The sequence below is a fragment of the Vipera berus genome (genome assembly GCF_964194415.1).
Source record: "Vipera berus genome assembly, chromosome: 3".
NCBI lineage: Eukaryota > Metazoa > Chordata > Lepidosauria > Squamata > Viperidae > Vipera > Vipera berus.
The window spans coordinates 129202726-129221413 of record NC_138204.1 but is presented as its reverse complement, the minus strand read 5'-3'; the positions used below and the strand labels follow the sequence as shown (position 1 = coordinate 129221413).

Sequence of the window (18688 nt, the reverse complement as noted above, 5' to 3'; positions counted from 1 at the left end):
CTTTAATACCACTAACAGGACCTGTACAGAATAGTAAGGATGGATGGTTTGATGGAGAAGCAGGAAGAAAATATGCTTCTACCTACATATTGGGCAAATTTAAAGTGGAAATGAATAATTAGTAAGTAAATCCTTGGGCTAAATAGGAGGGCATAAATTGCTCTCCTTACTTTGCTAGGAATAAATACATTACTAGGCACCTATTGCAATCTAGAAAAAACAAATTGGACAGAATATAAACTAAGAATGAATAAATGCTAGAAGAGGAAATCGTGCATGGCTGCCTTAATAATTTTACTCTGAGAAGGTAAGAGCTTGCCATTTCCATTAAGGGTGTTTTGAGCTAATTAGTTTTAAGTAGACAATTGCAAAATTGAGTGGTGTGTCACCAGAATAAGTCCATTCTTCTCCAGGATGTGCTGATCTGAATATGCTAGAATACTCCAAAAAAATTTATCTACCACAGACTGGCATTATTGGCACCTTACTGAAACCTATGTAGCTCTTGATTATTATTATTTTTATCTTGCCTATTTTGACATTAGTCCTGGAAATTGTAAAAGAAATCTTCCATCCTATTCTCATTTGCAGTGAGTCCATTAAGACAGGGTCCCCAAATAAACTGAAATGTTTCCTCCTAAGTTTCTTGATATCTGGGTTAAGTTTATGACATAAGCTGCTAAGGGATTCGCATCTGGTCTTGTGATTCTTTGATTTTTTTATGTCCAGTCTCCTTTCCCTTCTTTTGTCAGCCTCCCCATAATCACCTACCATGACAGTGAACCATTATAACACTAATGGGGATGTGGATTGAGTGGCTGAGTATGCTAGTTGGCACGGAGGCCACAGCTTATTTTAATAAGATTTTTTTACAAAATGATTCATTTAACTGAATAGCTTTTTCTCAGAGTGTCAGAAAAGAACTTAAATTTGTTATGCTTTTACAAACATTTGGATATCCATTTCTTTAGTAGTGTGCCTGCTGAGTAAATATTTTCTGAAAGCAATTTTGAGAAGTAAGAATTTCTCACCATCAGGCAGGTAGAGGTACAAGAATATGCAGTTGACATGAAAGTACATTAAAGTCAACAGAGGCTGGATAAGAACTCAATAGCTCATCTATGTGATTTATTCAATCAAGTTCTGCCCTTTCTTTTACTAATTTAAAATAATTATTTGTTTAAACTATGGGAAGCAGTTTACAATAAATATGAAATTGAAAGGCTTCATTGCAGAAGTATGTGTAATTAGTTAATATTTACACAAACATTAAACAAAGTTGTGCCTCCAGTAATTTGTCTTCAGCATCACTCCATCTTTGTATTAGCAGTTTGTACTCTTTTCAAACTACCGGTATGTTTTCTGCAATATAATTTTAGGTGGGTTACGTGCATGTCTTTCAATAATCTCTCTTTAATTAGGCTTGTTTCTGGAGCCAGTTGAATAATCTTTTATGCATCAGAGGACAAGTAATGCATTGGATTTGAAGAACATGTTCATCTTCCAGTCTCAGGTGTTTTCTGAATGATGATGCTTTGATACACCCTTCCCTCTGGCTATTCACACAGAAATGCTAACAGAGGGGACCTATTGACATGCTGAAGATTAATTATAACTTGCCTGGAAGATTATTTGGCATCTTCTTTGAGGCTGAATAGATTTTTCAGTGATAATTATTATGACTATCGCCACAATTGCTTATCCTCTTAATCTGAAGTACCACCAACATATATTTAAAAGCTCTTAGCTACCCCATTTCCACAGGATTTTTTTTTCAAAATTCGATTTTATTATTGGATCAAAATTAACAGTTTTTCTGTATAGCTTAGCATCTGTTTTGGTCACAGAATGTATTAGTGTTCCAAGGATTTTTATTTTCAAACTTCGTACTTTGAACATCCTTTTTTCTATTTTGAGCCTTCTTCTTTTAAATAGTCTTGCTGAGCAGCATTATGGAACATAAAAAATACAAGTACGGTAAGCTTTTAGGAAACAAAGAAAAACTTTTCTGAACTTTTAAGATGCTCCAATAGAGGGTTTGTGTTGTGTTGGTATACAGGGCATAGATTTATGTCTAGAAAACATGTTGAACTGTTTCTATAATGCTTTACATTGTGAAAATGAGTTCAACCAATGCCACTATCAATTCTTTTTAAAATAAATATTTTTTGCCATTGATTATCAGGAATCAATCATAATCTGAATACAACTAGATAGAACAGTCAAGAAAGGAAGATTCTCAGTGTCATTTAGAACAAAAGATCTCTGCACAGAATCTTTATGCAGAAGAAAATTTCATCCAAAATTTCTGGCTCTTATTTTTTAATTAATAGCAAAGCTTGAAACGAAATATGAAAGCCTTACCCATCAAACTTGGGCTACGTTTAGCAATAAGGAAGTGGAAAAATCCCATTTTTAATAATGTAATGGAAACAGAGTTGGATACAAGGCCGTGGCTAGGAAATTATCCTTTCATGTTGCATTGGCTTCTTTTCTTAATTGCAGGAGGGGATAATGTTGATGCTATTCATTTAGCCATCTCTGACTCTCAGCAGTTCTGTGGACCAGCTCTCATTTTTCAGCTGATTTATCTTTTTTGCTTTACTTACATTTTAATTAACTTTTTTTTTTGCTGATTCCAACTCTTCTCCTTATAAGTAGAGTTGTCAGACGCAACATCCTGTAGGGTTTTCACTGACTTTTGGGAGTAGCTGATTCCTACTCCTGGTGAGAGAAGTTGTTCCCTTCCTTTAAAAAGACAAAATCTGAAAAGTCACATAAGTGTCAGTGAGGCTTCATTTTATTTTTTTCTTTCTGTTCCCATCTTTGGTGTTGTTATGGCTTTTGTGGGGATTAAGACTAATTATTGCATTTCTCTTTCAGCTTTTTTAAATGACCAGTGGAGAGTTGCCTTTCCAATATGACATCGGAAGAAGAAAGAATTATAAAGGGCGTGGACAGGAAGTGCAAATTCAGAACATCAAAGCATATGTTTGTCAACCTGCTTCTGATACAAACAAAGCTGTGATTTTGGTTCATGACATATTTGGGTGGCAATTCCCAGACACTAGATATGTTGCTGATATAATTGCTTCCAATGGATACACGTAAGCATGGGTTCCTATTATTCCAAGAATGTAAAAAATGTATAGTGAGGGTGGCGATAAATGGTGAGGACTACCATAACTGTGCTGCAACAGTCTGACCAGCCTTTAGACTGCAGGAAAGGGACACAGGCACTTGTTTTGCCTAGTGTCAGTCATATTTTTCAGCTCAGATATAGTAGACCTAATTGAAAAGTATGAATAAATTGCATGATAGAAAATAGAGATATGTGTATTCTTATTTAGCTTATGTAATCAACACTGCCCTGCAGGAATGTAGCAATTTTTTTTTAATTTTTTTTTAAGCCTACATGTAATCATTTATTTAAACTATGCAGTCTTACAGCAATGTCTCAGGGTGGCATGTCGTAAATAGCAATTTCAACTGACAGTAAAATGACCTCAGCCAGCAGAGCATGTTTAACGGCCAGCTCTTTATTGCACAAGGAAAGGCAAATAGAGTTGAGGCTATCAGTTGTTCTGTAAGGCAGGCACTGCCACAGAGAAGGCATGAGTCCTGGATCCAACAAGATAATAGTGTTTAAGGGAAGGGGCCCAGGGTGTATTTTCCTTGCTAGCCTTGGTGGATGGACAGAGAAGACTGAAGACAAGCAGTTCTGCAGATAGTCTGGCACCATACCATCTAGAGTTCTGGCTTCTTCAGGAGGGGAAGAGATCTGGTTCTTTCAAGGCAGGCAAACCTATCCCTCTTGCAAAGAAATATTCATCTCTGCATGAATCTAATGACAGTTCATCTCCTAAAAGACTTTAATCAATTAGGAGAGATATGGATCTAAAACACAAATGGCCAAACTCACGGTTCCAAGGAGTCTGCTCACTTCATCAGAGTCAACAGGTACAAACTCTTCCCCAGATAATTCCTTGGGTAACTCCATAGAACCAATACAACCAGATTCCATCTCTGAGAAAATCCAAAGGACTTACAGTATATAAAAGATGTCTAGAACAGCCCACGCAGTCCACGCAGCAGACCTGTAAGTGTTCCCTAGGACTCTCCTTCCCCACAATTGATGGGGATATTCTAAAAATAGACACAGCTTAGTATTTTGCAGATGCAGTAAGGGTGGAACAATAGCTACATATTGCCAGCATTATTGCCATGAGGCAATCCTTCAAGGAAACTCTTATCTCTGTTTGGGGCATTCACACAATTTTCTTATTGTGGTAGTCTATTACACTGAGACATTGTCCAGAACTCCTCTGAAACCAGGAGCCATCCTGGATCCATGTGTGTAGACTCCTCATAGCTGTCACCCCAAACCAAGGCTGTTGTCATCCTCTCATTCCCATTCTCAAGAGGCCAAACTGTGTACCAGAGCTCTAAGAACAACCCCAAATAATTGTTTTAAAAACCATTCAGCTTCCTTTTCCAACAAAATGTTTATTATATTTACAGCTCCCCCACTAAAATAAAATTAATGTTGGCAGAATCATGCCTATATATTGCACCTGCATAGATGGGACCAAGAAGTTTAACAAAATCTCCCAGCCAGATGGTGCTGCTTGCCAGGAAATAGACCTCTTTTATGTCCAAATATAATGCAAAGGCTTAATGCATGTTATTATTAATATATCCACTAAAGCTGCAATCATAAAGAGATTACATAAACCAGTTTTTTTTAAAGTGTAGACTCTGGATGTCCCCCAAGACCCTTTCATGGGTTCACAAAAGCAAAATTATTTGGCAGCCTTCCTTTGAAAAGAATACAATATTAAAATGAATACAATATTAAAATCCCATCAAACAATCATGAGAAGTGGTAATGGTTGTGAATATGTTCATTTTAATTTTTAATACAATATAACCCATGCAAACAAAATCTCTTTTGGGGGTCCTCTGTAGTTTTTGAAAGTGGGAAAGGTTCCTGAGAGAAAAAGGTTTAAGAAATGCTGATCTAAGCATTAGATTAATTGCATTTAGTGGAAATTCCTTCTAAGTAAGAAAATTGCTGGATATGTTAAAAATTAGAAATGTATTATTTAACTTCATTTTTAGTGGTTAAATTTAATATTTTGTTTTTACATTTTTTTAACAATTTATAGAGTTTCTGAGAGTCAGGAGTATACAAATTTAATAAATATCTACCTAATCTTCTTCATGCTTGTTCCTTTCTTAAGACCTAGCGTGTTTTGTACATGTTTGTGTGTGTGTGTTGTTTCTATGTTGTTGTAAATACCATACATATTGTTTTAATGCAATGATATTTGTATAGTGTTGATTGGACATGAATAACACTCTTAATGTTTTAGATAACTTAGAGTATTGTAGAAAAATAAAAAAAGGAAAAATAAAGAGATAGCTTGGTAATTCAACTGTCACAGAAACCTTCAAATAACTTATTAATGCAATATTCTACAGAACCATCTGCCCAGATTTTTTTCTGGGAAAGGTACCTTGGACACCTAATGATCATTGGCAGAATTTTGGAGACTGGTTGAAGGATCGAGATCCCACGAAAGTGGACAAGTAAGATTAGTATTTATTTAAAAGTAAATGCAACTGATACAGTATGTGTCTGATTAGGAAAACATGTTAATTAAGCAAAGCCAGAAAAATATTTGTAATGGAAAGGCAAGCATAGAGCAGGGGAGAGAAGATTGCAGCCTTGATACCCTTTAAGAAAATATATGCATTAGCTTCACAACAAGTGAAAGAAGGATCAATGTTTTGCAGCTTTAGGATTTATTTATTTTTGTCATTTACATTGGATTCAGCAAAGCATACGTACATACTTGCATACCATCATACAACTTCTTTTCAGATTAAACAATGTTGCCTTGGGCAGGGCGTTGGACTAGAAGACCTCCAAGATCCCTTCCAGCCTTCCACACTTTTGATTCAAATGCAGACCAGTTGCTGAGCACCTTAGGTGAAGCACCGAAAAAGATTAAGTAGTAGAAGAAAGCAAATAAAGAGAAAAGGAATTATAAACCTAATTTATACCAATACAATTCACTCTAACAATACACCTCACTCTATCTTTGCAAACTCTCTTCGCTTCCACCATATCTGTACACCAGTTCCTACATTACATTTTCTTGTATAAACGTCTCAATTTTTCTTGTTCAGGATCTCATTGATTGCGTTCAACCATGATTTTCTGTGCTTTTCTCCTTTACCTTGGCCGATTCATTCTTTCTTCATTTATCTACTTTGTAATTTTGATCATTTTCATTATCTAACCAAACTACGTCAGTGTATTATACACAACGGAAGCCAGAATTTCTCAAGACAGGAATGTCAGTTGCAACAACAAGTTGACCTTTGACATTTGAGACATGGAAGAAAAATGACCATTAAGCCATAGAAAGGGAGGAAAAAAACAATGTCATGCTACATATAAGAAAGGATTCACCTTCATGTTGTTAAAATACAATCAACTGCTTTAAACAGATTTATTCTTCTTTGCACTGAAGATTTTTATCTCGCTCTGCAATATTGAGAATACACTATTCACAAAAGAATGGGTACCACATGGAACCAAGCACTGCATGTAAAAACATCATCCTTAATAAACATTCGGTTATGGATGGGGTTACTGTACCTGGGCAGCAATTCATCTACTTGATCTAATGATTCACCATTTTTTGTAGCTTATGATAATTTACTCCATTTCCATTGTCAAACACAAACAACTTGGACTTAAATATATTTTCAGATCCATCATGCTTCTAACATTAACTTGCCATTCTTCTGAGAGGTCAATCAACCACAGATTCATTCACATTCATTCATCTCTAGCACCTCTAACATCAAAACAAACATCCATTCATGCATAGGTGGGTTAAACAGGCAAAGGGATATACACATCCTTGTCTTACTCCATGTTCAATATTCATCTGTTCACTAAGTATTCCATTTAGTCTCACATATGGTCTTCTACCACATAGCACTCTTACCATATTTAACAACCAATCTTCAATTCCCTCGTCTCATGAAATGGCCCATTATTCAATCTACTATTCTTATTATAATACAGTATACTTTCTCTAAACTACCAGTATATAATGAATGTTGATATTTATGCACTTCTCAGTAGGCTGCTGAGAAACAAAATCTCTACATTCCTTTCCTGGTATAATACACCTCTCTTATACAGTGCTTCTCAGAGTCTTGTTTTGTCACCACTTACACACTTTCAGTCAGATATTTGCCACATGCTCTGCCATGCACTCTTAATAAACTAATCCCACAGTAGATTTTGCACTTTTTTTCTTTTCTGTTTGTATAACAAAAATGCCATTATTCTAATCATTTGGCAGAGATGCAATCTTCACTTTAAATAAGTTACACAACTGCTCTTTGATATGCCACCCACGCCTAAAGCATTCAACATTCTCTCAACAATCATGAGATCATTTTTATCATTATTCAACATCAATATTTAAAGTTCTTATTTCAGTTCTGGAAGATATAACTATCATTTCTATACACATTTCTCCAATATTTCTCCCATCATTTTTCTTCGTTAGTCACTCAGATACAAACCTCTTGTTCATCTGCTTCCAAAATATTTTCTTCATCCAATTACTGTGCATTTTATGCATCACCCAGGATTGGTTAGGTTAGTATTGACATCTGCTGTGATCTAATGTGTGAATGGTGCTTCACTACCTGTCTAAGATTGCATATATAGGGGAAATGAAAATATATCACACACTAGAGATTTTTAGTGTTACTCTTGTGCTGCAAGTTACATCTAGACTTGTAGATCAGAGTTTCCCCAACCTTTCCGGGTTGGTGGCCCGGAGGGAGGAGAGGGGGGGAAGAGAATAGTTTTGTGGGAAGGGTAGGTTTCTCACGTGAGTGGGGTTGAGAGCACCTGTGACAGTCATGTGAGGCCTGCACAGTTGGGCTCTGAGGGCCTGCGACTCTCACATGAGTGGGGTTGTGCGTGGGCATGAACAGGCATCCACCACCCAGCCACTTGTGGAGCCCAGTTGCGAATAGGCCACAGATTGGTAGTGGGCCATGGATCACAGGTTGGGGACCCCTGTTTACATATCTCTGTGAAGCTATACCATTTTTATTGGTGAACTGTACAACCTAACTAAGTGATTGGATGAAGAATGATGCAAGCAATGTTTTCATGTAAAAAATTACCTCTAAATTATATAGCCACACATACAGGTAGTCCTCAACTTATGACCATAATTGAGCCCAAATCTTCTGTTGCTAAGTGAGGCATTTGTTAAGTGAATTTTGCTCCATTTCATGACCTTTCTTGCCACAGTTGTTAAGTGAATCACTGCAGGTGTTAATAACACGGTTGTTAAGTGAATCTGGCTTCCCCATTGACTTTGCTTGCCAGAAGGTCGCAAAAGGTGATCACATAACTCCAGGACACTGCAACCATCATAAATAGGAGTCAGTTGCCAAGCCTTTGAATTTTGATCACGTGACCATGGGGAGGCTGCAACGCATAAGTGTGAAAAATGGTCACAATGTACTTTTTTCATTTTTTCCATTAAACAAACTTTGTAAGTTGAGGTCTACCTGTATTGCATTGTTTTGAATGTAGAAAAAAATATATATACTGTAGTTCCATTTCTCTTATCTTTCTCCTCCTTTCTTGTTTGCATATACAATATATTCACTTAATGGCTTTTTTTAAACCTAGAGTGATTTTAAATCTCTCTCTCTATTGTTAAAATCTTATACTTAATGCAACAGAATCACCAAAATCAGCATCCACTGAAACTTCATTATGCAAGTTAAAAATAGGCATCTTTATAAAGATTTAAAATAGTACCAAGACATTTTTTTAAAAAAATTATTTTTTAAAAAAATAAATTTTATTGGAAGTTCAAAAATATACGTCATGTTCTTAACATTTTAATATGTCTGTAATAGTAAAACAGTAGTTCAGTACTTTGGCTTATCAAACAATGGATTTTATCAGACATCTTTTCAAGTAAATCTGTAGACCAGAATTCTGCCAATTGTGTTTATTGAAAAACACCTTTCTTGGATACTTTGCATTTTTTAAAATTCCTTTAGAATGGAATGGAATTCAGTGGACATGAGCAGTTAATGATAGCTAAAAGTAGCATAAGGGACGCGGTGGCTCAGTGGGTTAGGATGCTGAGCTTGTCAATCAGAAGGTCGGCAGTTTGGCGGGTCGAATCCCAAGTGCCGTGTAACAGAGTGAGCGCCTGTTACTCGTCCTAGCTTCTGCCAACCTAGCAGTTCGAAAGCACGTAAAAATGCAAGTAGAAAAATAGGGACCACTATGGTGGGAAGGTAACAGTGTTCCGTGCGCCTTTGGCATCTAGTCATGCCGGCCACATGACCACGGAGACGTCCTCGGATAAGCACTGGCTCTTTGGCTTTGAAACGGAGATGAGCACCAGCCCCTAGAGTCGGAAACGACTAGCACGCATGTGCAGGGGAACCTTTACCTTTACCTAAAAGTAGCAGGTTGGGGCATGAGCAAGGCATTTCATAATATGCCACCTTCAACTCAAATTAAGACATACTCCAGTACCAAGGCAACCTATCCTTGCTCTTTGGCTCTCTGAACACAAAGATTTTGGAAGCTTCCCAAAGTAAAGGAAGAAGAACAGTTTAAAAAAACCTAATTTTCTATAAAAGTGATTAAACAGGGCAAAGGGATAATAAGACTCCAACATTCTGTTGTAGTTGTGCAGGTTATAAAATTTCAATTAATGTGGGTTTCAGCTTTCTAGAATATGATAAAGTATTTGTCATTGGTGCATTTATTTGTAAATGAATATCAAATGCAACAATAGGTTGTTCACAACTGGCATTTAATTTCAGGAAATCCATTCTGAGGACTTGGTAATGTATTGTCATCCTTGTAAGAAACCAGCACCTGGGTGGATAATGTTTTACAAGAATTGTTTTTAATTAGTAGGGAAGATATATTTTGATAACCGTGGAGTTTGTTAACTCCTTTTGTTTATGCATCTCATTTTTTTTTAGGACAGTTGATATGGTCTTGAACTATTTAAAAGAGCAGTATAATGCAATCAAGATTGGTATTGTTGGATTTTCCTGGGGTGGAATGGCTGTACATCATGTGATGCTAACAAATCCCAAATTAAAGGCTGGAGTCTCCCTCTACGGTAACGAAGGACGCTTATTAATTTTTCAGTTTCTAAATATTTGAACAGTATTAAATTGTTGTTCGTAAGGATAAACTGCACTAAGAACTTTTACAAGCTGAATGCTCTGTTTCTGTCTCTCTCACAAACAAGGGGCATATCTACACTACATATGTTGTCTAATTGCCCCATTACCAGACAGGCACACAATTTCTTCTGGAAGGCAAAAATGGATGTTATCATCCCTACTCACTGTCTGAGACCTCAGGTTGCATTTTTCTGCTATATTTCACTTTTGAAGTACACATTTGTATGTTATGTCTCCTTTAAGCTTTTATCCATTTCAAATAACCTGCTTCAGTTTGTTCCTGAGGTAACTGTTGCAATTTGTTGGACAGTTCACAAAGAACACTCTTTCAGCTGAGTCATTGACAGCCTGCTGATCATGTTTTTAAAAGCTCCTTTAAAAAAAACATGTGTTCTGACATAACGTAATGGCTCTAACTCTTGCCTTACAAATAGAAGATCGTTTAAAATCAGCAGAAATGCTTTTTTTAAAAAAAATAAAAAAATACTATTTTCTACTCTACTATTTTCTTTGCTTCCTACTTTTTCTTGTATGTTTTTGTAAAGCAGCGAACTGTTTTTGTTCCTGGGAAGAAGGAAAATGCCCAAGATTTTATTGCTTCTGTCATTTCCACTTTTCTCAGAAAAACTTAAGAAAATTCAGTAAGATGAAAAAAAAATACATTCCTGTTTTATTATCAAATATATACAACATAATCTTATGAATGTTTACTTCTCCTTATCCCCAATAATCATACAGGTGATCCTCAGCCTATGACCACAAATAAGCCCAACATTTCTGTTGCTAAGCAACATAGTTGTTAAGTGAGTTTGGCCCCATTTTAGGATCTTTCTTGCCCCAGTTGTTAAGTGAATCGCTGCAGTTGTTTAGGTTAGTAACACAGTTGTTAATTGAATCTTGTTTCCCCATTGACTTTGCTTGTCAGAAGGTCACAAATGGTGATCCCATGACTCTGGGACACTACAACCATCATAAATATGAGTCAGTTGCCGAGGTTCTGAATTTTGATCACATGACCATGGGGAGGCTGCAACGCTCATAACTGGGAAAAATAGACAAGTCACTTTTTTCAGTGCTGTTGTAACTGAATGGACACTAAATGAATGGTTGTAAGTCAAGGACTAGCTATATATACTGTAGGATATTCTCTTGGGTTGTCTCACTGTTTTTCAAGGGTACTTAAGTTGAAAGGCTTCGGCCCAAGCTCTCAAAAACCTGCACAGCCCCCTAACCCAACAACATGCGTGCATGCACGTGTGCATGTGTGCGCACGCGCGCGCGCACACACACACACACACACACACAGAGATGTTCAGAAAGACCCACCCATTAACAAGTGCTTTTCTGAAATATAAAAGCAAGAGTGTATGGCAGCAAAGGACTGGTATAGTTAGGGAATATATCTTAGATTACCATCATGTCAAGCCAGCATAAGCACAGGTATTGTCCAAGGGAATATCCTACTGTATGTGTGTTTATCTGAGAGAAGGGGAAGTAAACATGCAAAATATTATGTTGTATATACTGGAATGTATCCTTTGGCTAGCCTATTGATATTTCTTTTCAAAAAGTGGAAATAACAGAAGCAGTCTTATTGCAAGTAACAAAAATAGTTCATTTGATTTACCTCAATGTAATGCTATTATAATAATTTTTCATCTATTTATGCCAAAAATATGAACAGCTTCTCACTGATCACCCCTGGCAAATAAAAATACTAGCAGATAGATAGGAAATCTTTATAAAAGTGGTTTATTTCATCATTATATCATAAATGACAAATACAAATAAGTAAAATGATGGCTGAAATTATTATTTTTTGTAGATTCAATACAAGACTGGGCATCATAATATTTGCATAGTACACACTGCTTCTTTAGACTGTTCCACAGGTGGTTTGATTTGTGAAGAGTGTATGCCCTTTAGAAACCAAATATATGCCCCAAAGTCTGTAAATATATTTTACAACTCACGCTCTTCAAATAATTGCAGAAACAATCTACTGAAGGCCCAAAGTTTAATTCTTTTTGTACATATCAAGCTGGTGCAGGTTTGCAATCCTGAAAGGGAACTGGTATCTTGGATGCACTGCAGAGAAAATAATACATTTTTAATAGGACTATGGCAGGTGATCTATATAATTTAGTACATTCTAGGAATTGGGGACACACCTGTAATCATAGAAATTACAGGAATTGACTGTCACTAAATTCTGTTTTCAAAATCAATAAATAAGGTATATATATAAGATGTCCTTGGCCCTGCAGCTCATATTGAAACTGTACCCACATAAATCACTGCAGAACCACCTGAGTCTCAAATAATATTTTTATATTTTTATTATATTTTTCAATTATACTTTAAAATGTCTGCATCATCATCAAATAACATAATAATTAAGATCAATGGAGTATTCATCCTCTAATTATATAGTTTGCCTTGGAAAAAATGTAGTTTTAATGTAATTTCTCTTCTTTTAGGAATTATTAGAGATTCTGAAACTAGATATAATTTACTGAATCCTACTTTTTTCATTTTTGGCGAGAAAGATCACACCATTTCTCTTGAACAGGTAAATAATTATTTTCAGATTCTAAATAGCTTTATGACTGATATTTCTGCAATACACTTAGAGAATTAGTGGAAATGAGGTATAAGCATTGCAGGGGATCCTTATTTTCATTTAAGAATCATTCTGAAAAATGTGTCGGCTCTTACTGTAGAATAACCAGTGGGAACATTTACCTAGCAGCAATTAATGTGGTATTGGAGCCCCAGCTGAAAACAACTGCTCACCCATGGTACATTGTGTTTATGTGGAAGAAGGGAATTTCTGCACAGAGGGAGAAATCATTTGAAATCAATTTAATATTTTCCTGTCCACATGCTTTTCAGCAAGGATAATAATGAGTAGATTTTTTAATAGGAACAGGACTGTCAGTGACAAAATAAATGCTTACAAGCAGAAGATAGCTAAAATGTGAGATTTTCCTAAAAACCTCCCCTGCAATACAAGGTGCAATTACTCCAAAGCATGTATTCTACTCATTGTGTGCTCAGAGGTATTAATTGTACAATATCATTCTGTATATGCGCCCCTTTTCCAAAGACTGAAAATTATTAGGCTGCCTACACTTGACGTTCAGAGTTTGGCTTGCTCAAAACAATCAGATTTAAAAAATTATGATGTTTCTGTTATATACTTTTTACTAGTAGTCCTCTGATTAGGATCACTCATTCAGCAACCATTCAAAGTTATGGCAGCACTGAATAAGGGGTACTTATGACTGTCCTCAAAAATTGTGGCCGTTTCAGCATCCCAGTCACATGAATGCAATTTGGGCAATTGGCAACCAACTTGCAGCATCCAGTGGCCACACGATCACCATTTGCAAGCTTCCCTCTTGGATTCCTACAAGCAAAGTCAATGAAAAACCATTGCTTTTTCTTCCAAAAAGTCCCCAAATATCATGGAGAATGGAGCCATAGCGGTACAGTGTGTCAAACCCTCGTCTCCGCCGGGAATAACAGGCACTCAGGAAAAACCACGACGAAGTACGGATGACTACAGAGAGCACCTTTAATATCAGGATCTCCAAGCATTAATAAAGTCAGCGTTGAGAGCCACACGCTCTCAACGCACCTTTTATTCCAAACCTGTAACTAGGTAGCAGCCCCACCCCTAGGCCCCACCCCTCCCCCGTGCAGACCAGCATCCGCCTGGCCTGTGTAAATACTCCACCCCCCTACTCCTTCAACCCACGCCCAGCTCCCTCCACCGGCACCGTGCTTCCCAGCGTGAAGGTAAGTACAAGCCCACCCCCCCTCCTAACATCCTGAGCGTGCTCCCCGCCACCACTGCATCTCCCCGCACCACACCCATAACCCCTTGGCAGCCCCCAAGGTCCGGGCGCAGCTGTTCAGCACCCCGCGTCGCTGCCGGCGTGCCCGAAGTAACAGCCACCGGGTCTGTAAAACCATCGCCCATAGCCACAACCGCCAGGCCGTCGTCAGCTCCAGAAAGTGTTGTGCTGCTTCCGCGGGCGTCCATAGCTGTTCTGGGCCGTCGCTCAGCTGACCGAGCTGCGCGACCATCAGCGGGCATCCCTGGCCGCCTCTCAGCTGCTTGAACGATACGAGCCCCGGTAACAGTTTCTGCCCGCCTGTCAGCTGACTGTGCCGGCGCGGACCATCTCCCGGCTGGCTGCCCCGGCGTAGCCTTCCTGCAGCCACTCACGACCGCCCTCAGCCGCCTCTCAGATCGCAGCATGCCCGCGGGTCCGGCGCTCGCCCGCCGGACAGCTGGAGGGCGTGGGCGTGGCTGGGCTCTTGGCGTCGCACGGCTACTCGCCCGCCGACCAGCTGGGGAGCTTGGAAGCGGCTGGGCTCTCGGCGTCGCACGGCAGCTCGCCCGCCGACCAGCTGACGAGTGTGGGCGTGGCCGCTGCTGTTGCTGAGGGCTGCGGGCTGCGGCTGAATCCCTCTCCCGGTAAGTATGTCGAACCCGAAGGGCTCGACACAGTGATTAGAATGCAGTATTGAAGGCTGACTCTGCCCACAGCCAGGAGTTCAATCCTGATTGGCTCAAGGTTGACTTAGCCTTTCATCCTTCCAAGGTTGGTAAAATGAGGACTCAGATTGTTGGAGGTAATGTGCCGACATCTGTAAACTGCTTAGTGAGTGCTGTAAAGCATTCTGGAGCGATATACAAGTCTAAGTGCTATTGCTACTCTGCCTGTTCTCTGTAGTGGCTCACTTGACACCCCCCCACTCACTAGTGCTGGCTCAGAGCACCTATCTGCCTACCCAAGATGTGCAGTGCTTGCCTGTGGTACTCATCCACCCACAGGTACTCATCACACTCACCAACAGCACCTACCCATACTCCATAGTACTTGTTGTTTACTGGGTTCGTTGCACAGGAATGAAGACGAGGTGAGTGAGTTCAGAAAAAGATCATGGTTTATTGCTTGCAGGATCTGAACTAGAGAACAGGGCTGCAGATGCAGCAATTTATACCCTGGCCCCTAGGCGGCGGCCAATAGGTTTGAAGCAACCTATTGCCGCCTAGGGGCAACCAATTGCAGCGCTGGAGATGGGTTGTCTGAGATGCTGAGAGCCGTTAGCTAGCTCTCTGCTCTAGCAGCCTACCAGCCGTTACCACGTGGTGTTAACAAGCAAGCCCAATACATTACAGTGCCTGCCTGCCTACTTGACTGGGACATGCTTTCAGCATCTCTTCCCACAATACAATTATGTGAGGTCCTTATTTAAAACCTGTACAGTCCTTGCTTAACAATGTCAACAGGGACTGCCAGGATTGCGGATGTCAGTGTTCTGTTCCCCCTCCCTCAAGGTACAAACAGCCAGACAAGCAGGTACGAAACAAAAGGGTTAATTCTTTATATTATAATATAATTGCTGTCCGATAAAGTCTTGGCAGCAAGCTACCCACAGTCAGCCAAAAATAAGCTAGTTATCTCAAAAGTTCACTAACATGAGATAACTGCCAACAAGTAATTCCAAGAAAGTCCAGACAAACAAACCCAAAAGCAGAAATGAAGAAGCGTAGTCACGAAATCCAGACCAGGGTTCACACAGGTAGAGAAATCTGACAGACGTGACCAGAAGCTGTGGTGAATTAATTGTTCGTCACAAAGTTCTGAGAGCAGCCACACCCCCTTTTGTACCTTGTGGGGTGTGGCTCAATGACTCAGCTACTCCCTGGCCCTCCTTCTCATCCTACGTTGCTGCAAACGCTTGGCCCTGCGTCTTTCTCGAGGGTCTAGCCATGAGTCATCTTCACTAGACTGTATTTGCTGCAGCTGCTCAAGCTCCGTCCCAGCCTGGCTACTCCCAGACTGCTCCTCTCGGCCTTCAGATGGAGACAGAGGCCTTGCCAGAGGGGAGGGTCCCGGAAAGGGAGGCCTTGCCAGTTCCTCCCCATCATCCTCAGAGTCCTCTTCCTGGGTTAGGACAGTCACGGGGTTGGGGCCACAACAGTGAGGTTGTGCTGTATAACCACATTGCTTAGCTGTTATAGTCCCAACTGCCACTGTAATCCAAGGACTACCTGTACTTATCATATAGACTGAGTCCAGAGTGTTGACGTTCCATCATCTTCCTGTTATACAAGGATCCAAAATGCCCTAGGATCAGTGGTGGGATTCAAATATGTGAACTGGTTCTCTGTGTGGATGCCGCTTCTGGAAGTCCATTCTGGGCCTAGGCAACAAAAATTTAGCTAGTGTTTCTGCCAAAGTGGAATGAACTGGCTGAATCCCACCACTGCATAGGATTGTATCTACCCTTTTCAGTTCCAGCTCCGCCTGGCTTCTTGATACATATGTACCCCATATTTCCCAAGTGTTGGAAGAAGGAGAGCCACTTCCTGGTTTCCTTTTAAAGCACAATCACTGCTATTCATCATATTTTCTTGTGGAATCCTTGACTACATTGCATGAGGGTCCCAGGCTGGCAATTTTATTTGAGGAATTAAATTTAAGAATTCCAAAGCTGTCAGAGATCTCTTGGAGCATCTTGTCCAACTGCATTATCACCAGGTGCAGAAAGCATATTCCTATTTGGATATGATTAAAAAAAGTCAGAGGTCATAAGATCAATGGTATTTAAAGTAGTACTGCTTAACTTCAGTTCAGGTAGCCTTGACGTTTAAGCAAAATTGTCAAAGAATCCAGGTTATATGCAAACAAATAATTTTAAAAGTGTAATGTTAAAATTTACTGTAAATATGTAATATATTTTTTCTGCTACAGATCTCTTTGCTGGAGAAAAAACTTACAGAATATTGTACAGTAAACTATAAAATTAAAGTATATCCTGGACAAGTTCATGGTTTTGCGCAGTGTAAGCCTGAAGACATGAAGCCTGAAGATGTGCCATATGCTGAAGAAGCAAGAATGGATTTAATACAATGGCTGAACAGATACATTATGTATTAAAGCAATATATCCCATAGTCCCCTAACTTCCACAACAAAATGTCCTTTATTTGTTTAAAAAAAAAAGTTATTGTAAAGATTGTAGGGATGCCTATTAGAATCTGGAGAAGGGAAAATGCATTTGAAAGATATGGCAATAATAACCATAGAATATCTGTCATTAATAGATTCATTATCATATTACTCCATTACTCCTATGGAAAATTGTATATACTTGAAGATCTTTCCTATGTTATATACTGTGTTATCTTTGTGTAAAAATATTGACCATTTATACACTTAGCTTTGGGTCTTAGTTCTACTACCACTATAATATCTGGGCTGCAAATATCCAATTTTCTCTATGTCTTTGCTTGTGCTGGTCTAGACTCAAATTAGACATCACCTTGAAGACATACACTTTGTCCCTATAATCTTTCTCCCCTACGTCCTGCTTTGTGGTAGTTAATCAGTGATAACAGAAATATAATTATTTATCTCTGATGCAATATAAAGCATTGCATTCAAAATTAGAGTTCATCTCAAATTAAATTTTGTTTAATTCCAAGGCAATATAATTCTATAAATACAATCTTTTTTGAAGATGGAGGAGACAAACTTTTTAAAAAGGCGCAAAGTAAAAAATAAGGCACTATTTAAAAAAAACACCAAAGGGATAAGAAGTTTGTAATTTTTTTCTCTCTCTCCAAATAATGGAAAGCTGAGAGTTTTAAAACTAAATTAGGAACACTTGAGCTGGTGATATAATTTGACCTAAAACTTAAATAATATACTGTATATCCAAATAAAAATTATTTTCTCACACTGACTTTGAGAAAGTTTTTTTTACTACATGTTATTAAGATAAGACCCAGACAGCACATTGTTTATTAAGCACTTATGAACTGTAAACTTAAAAAAATAAATAAAACATATTGCAAAAAAAGAGAAAGTTTTTTTTTCATTACCAGGCAGATGGAGGTATAACCAGCTGTAAATTGTAGAAGTTCATTAAAAGTATGCGGAGATGAGATATAATCTGACAGTCCATCAATCTAACTTAATCAAGTTCTAACTTTCATTTACTATTTTGTTTTTTTTAAAAAATATCTACTTGTTTGCAGCTTACAATGAAAATTATAAGTAAACATTTCACAAGTAATGTGTGAAAAAAAACTAGGTAGCAACTAAATAAAACTTAATCATGGTGTGAATAGCCTACTACAGCAATTTGTCTTCAGAAAGGCAAATGCAAATATTTCTGGTTGGCAGTTTGTATTCCAAGAGATTCCTCACCCATCTAATTTCAGCGCAAATTATATTAAGATTTCCAAGAAACTCTCTTAATCGAACATGCTTTCTAAAGCTAGCTGAATAGTCTTAGTGCTCCAGAGGAGAAGTAATTCAATGGCTTTGAAGTAGATTTTCACTTTCCAATCTCATCCACCAGCATTTTCTCAACTACTG

The 18688-nt window shown here is 38.4% G+C and overlaps 1 protein-coding gene across 1 annotated transcript; it reads left to right on the top strand.

Moving 5' to 3' along the window:
- Positions 1 to 2851: 2851 nt before the first annotated feature.
- LOC308666683 (carboxymethylenebutenolidase homolog) lies at positions 2852 to 17243 on the top strand (the record flags this gene model as incomplete). The annotated part of the gene is made up of 5 exons (XM_081325577.1): positions 2852 to 3107; positions 5485 to 5592; positions 10072 to 10214; positions 12762 to 12853; positions 17058 to 17243. The coding sequence occupies exons 1-5, from the start codon at positions 2893 to 2895 to the stop codon at positions 17241 to 17243; spliced, it is 744 nt and encodes a 247-aa protein (XP_081181703.1). The 5' UTR covers positions 2852 to 2892.
- Positions 17244 to 18688: the final 1445 nt, after the last annotated feature.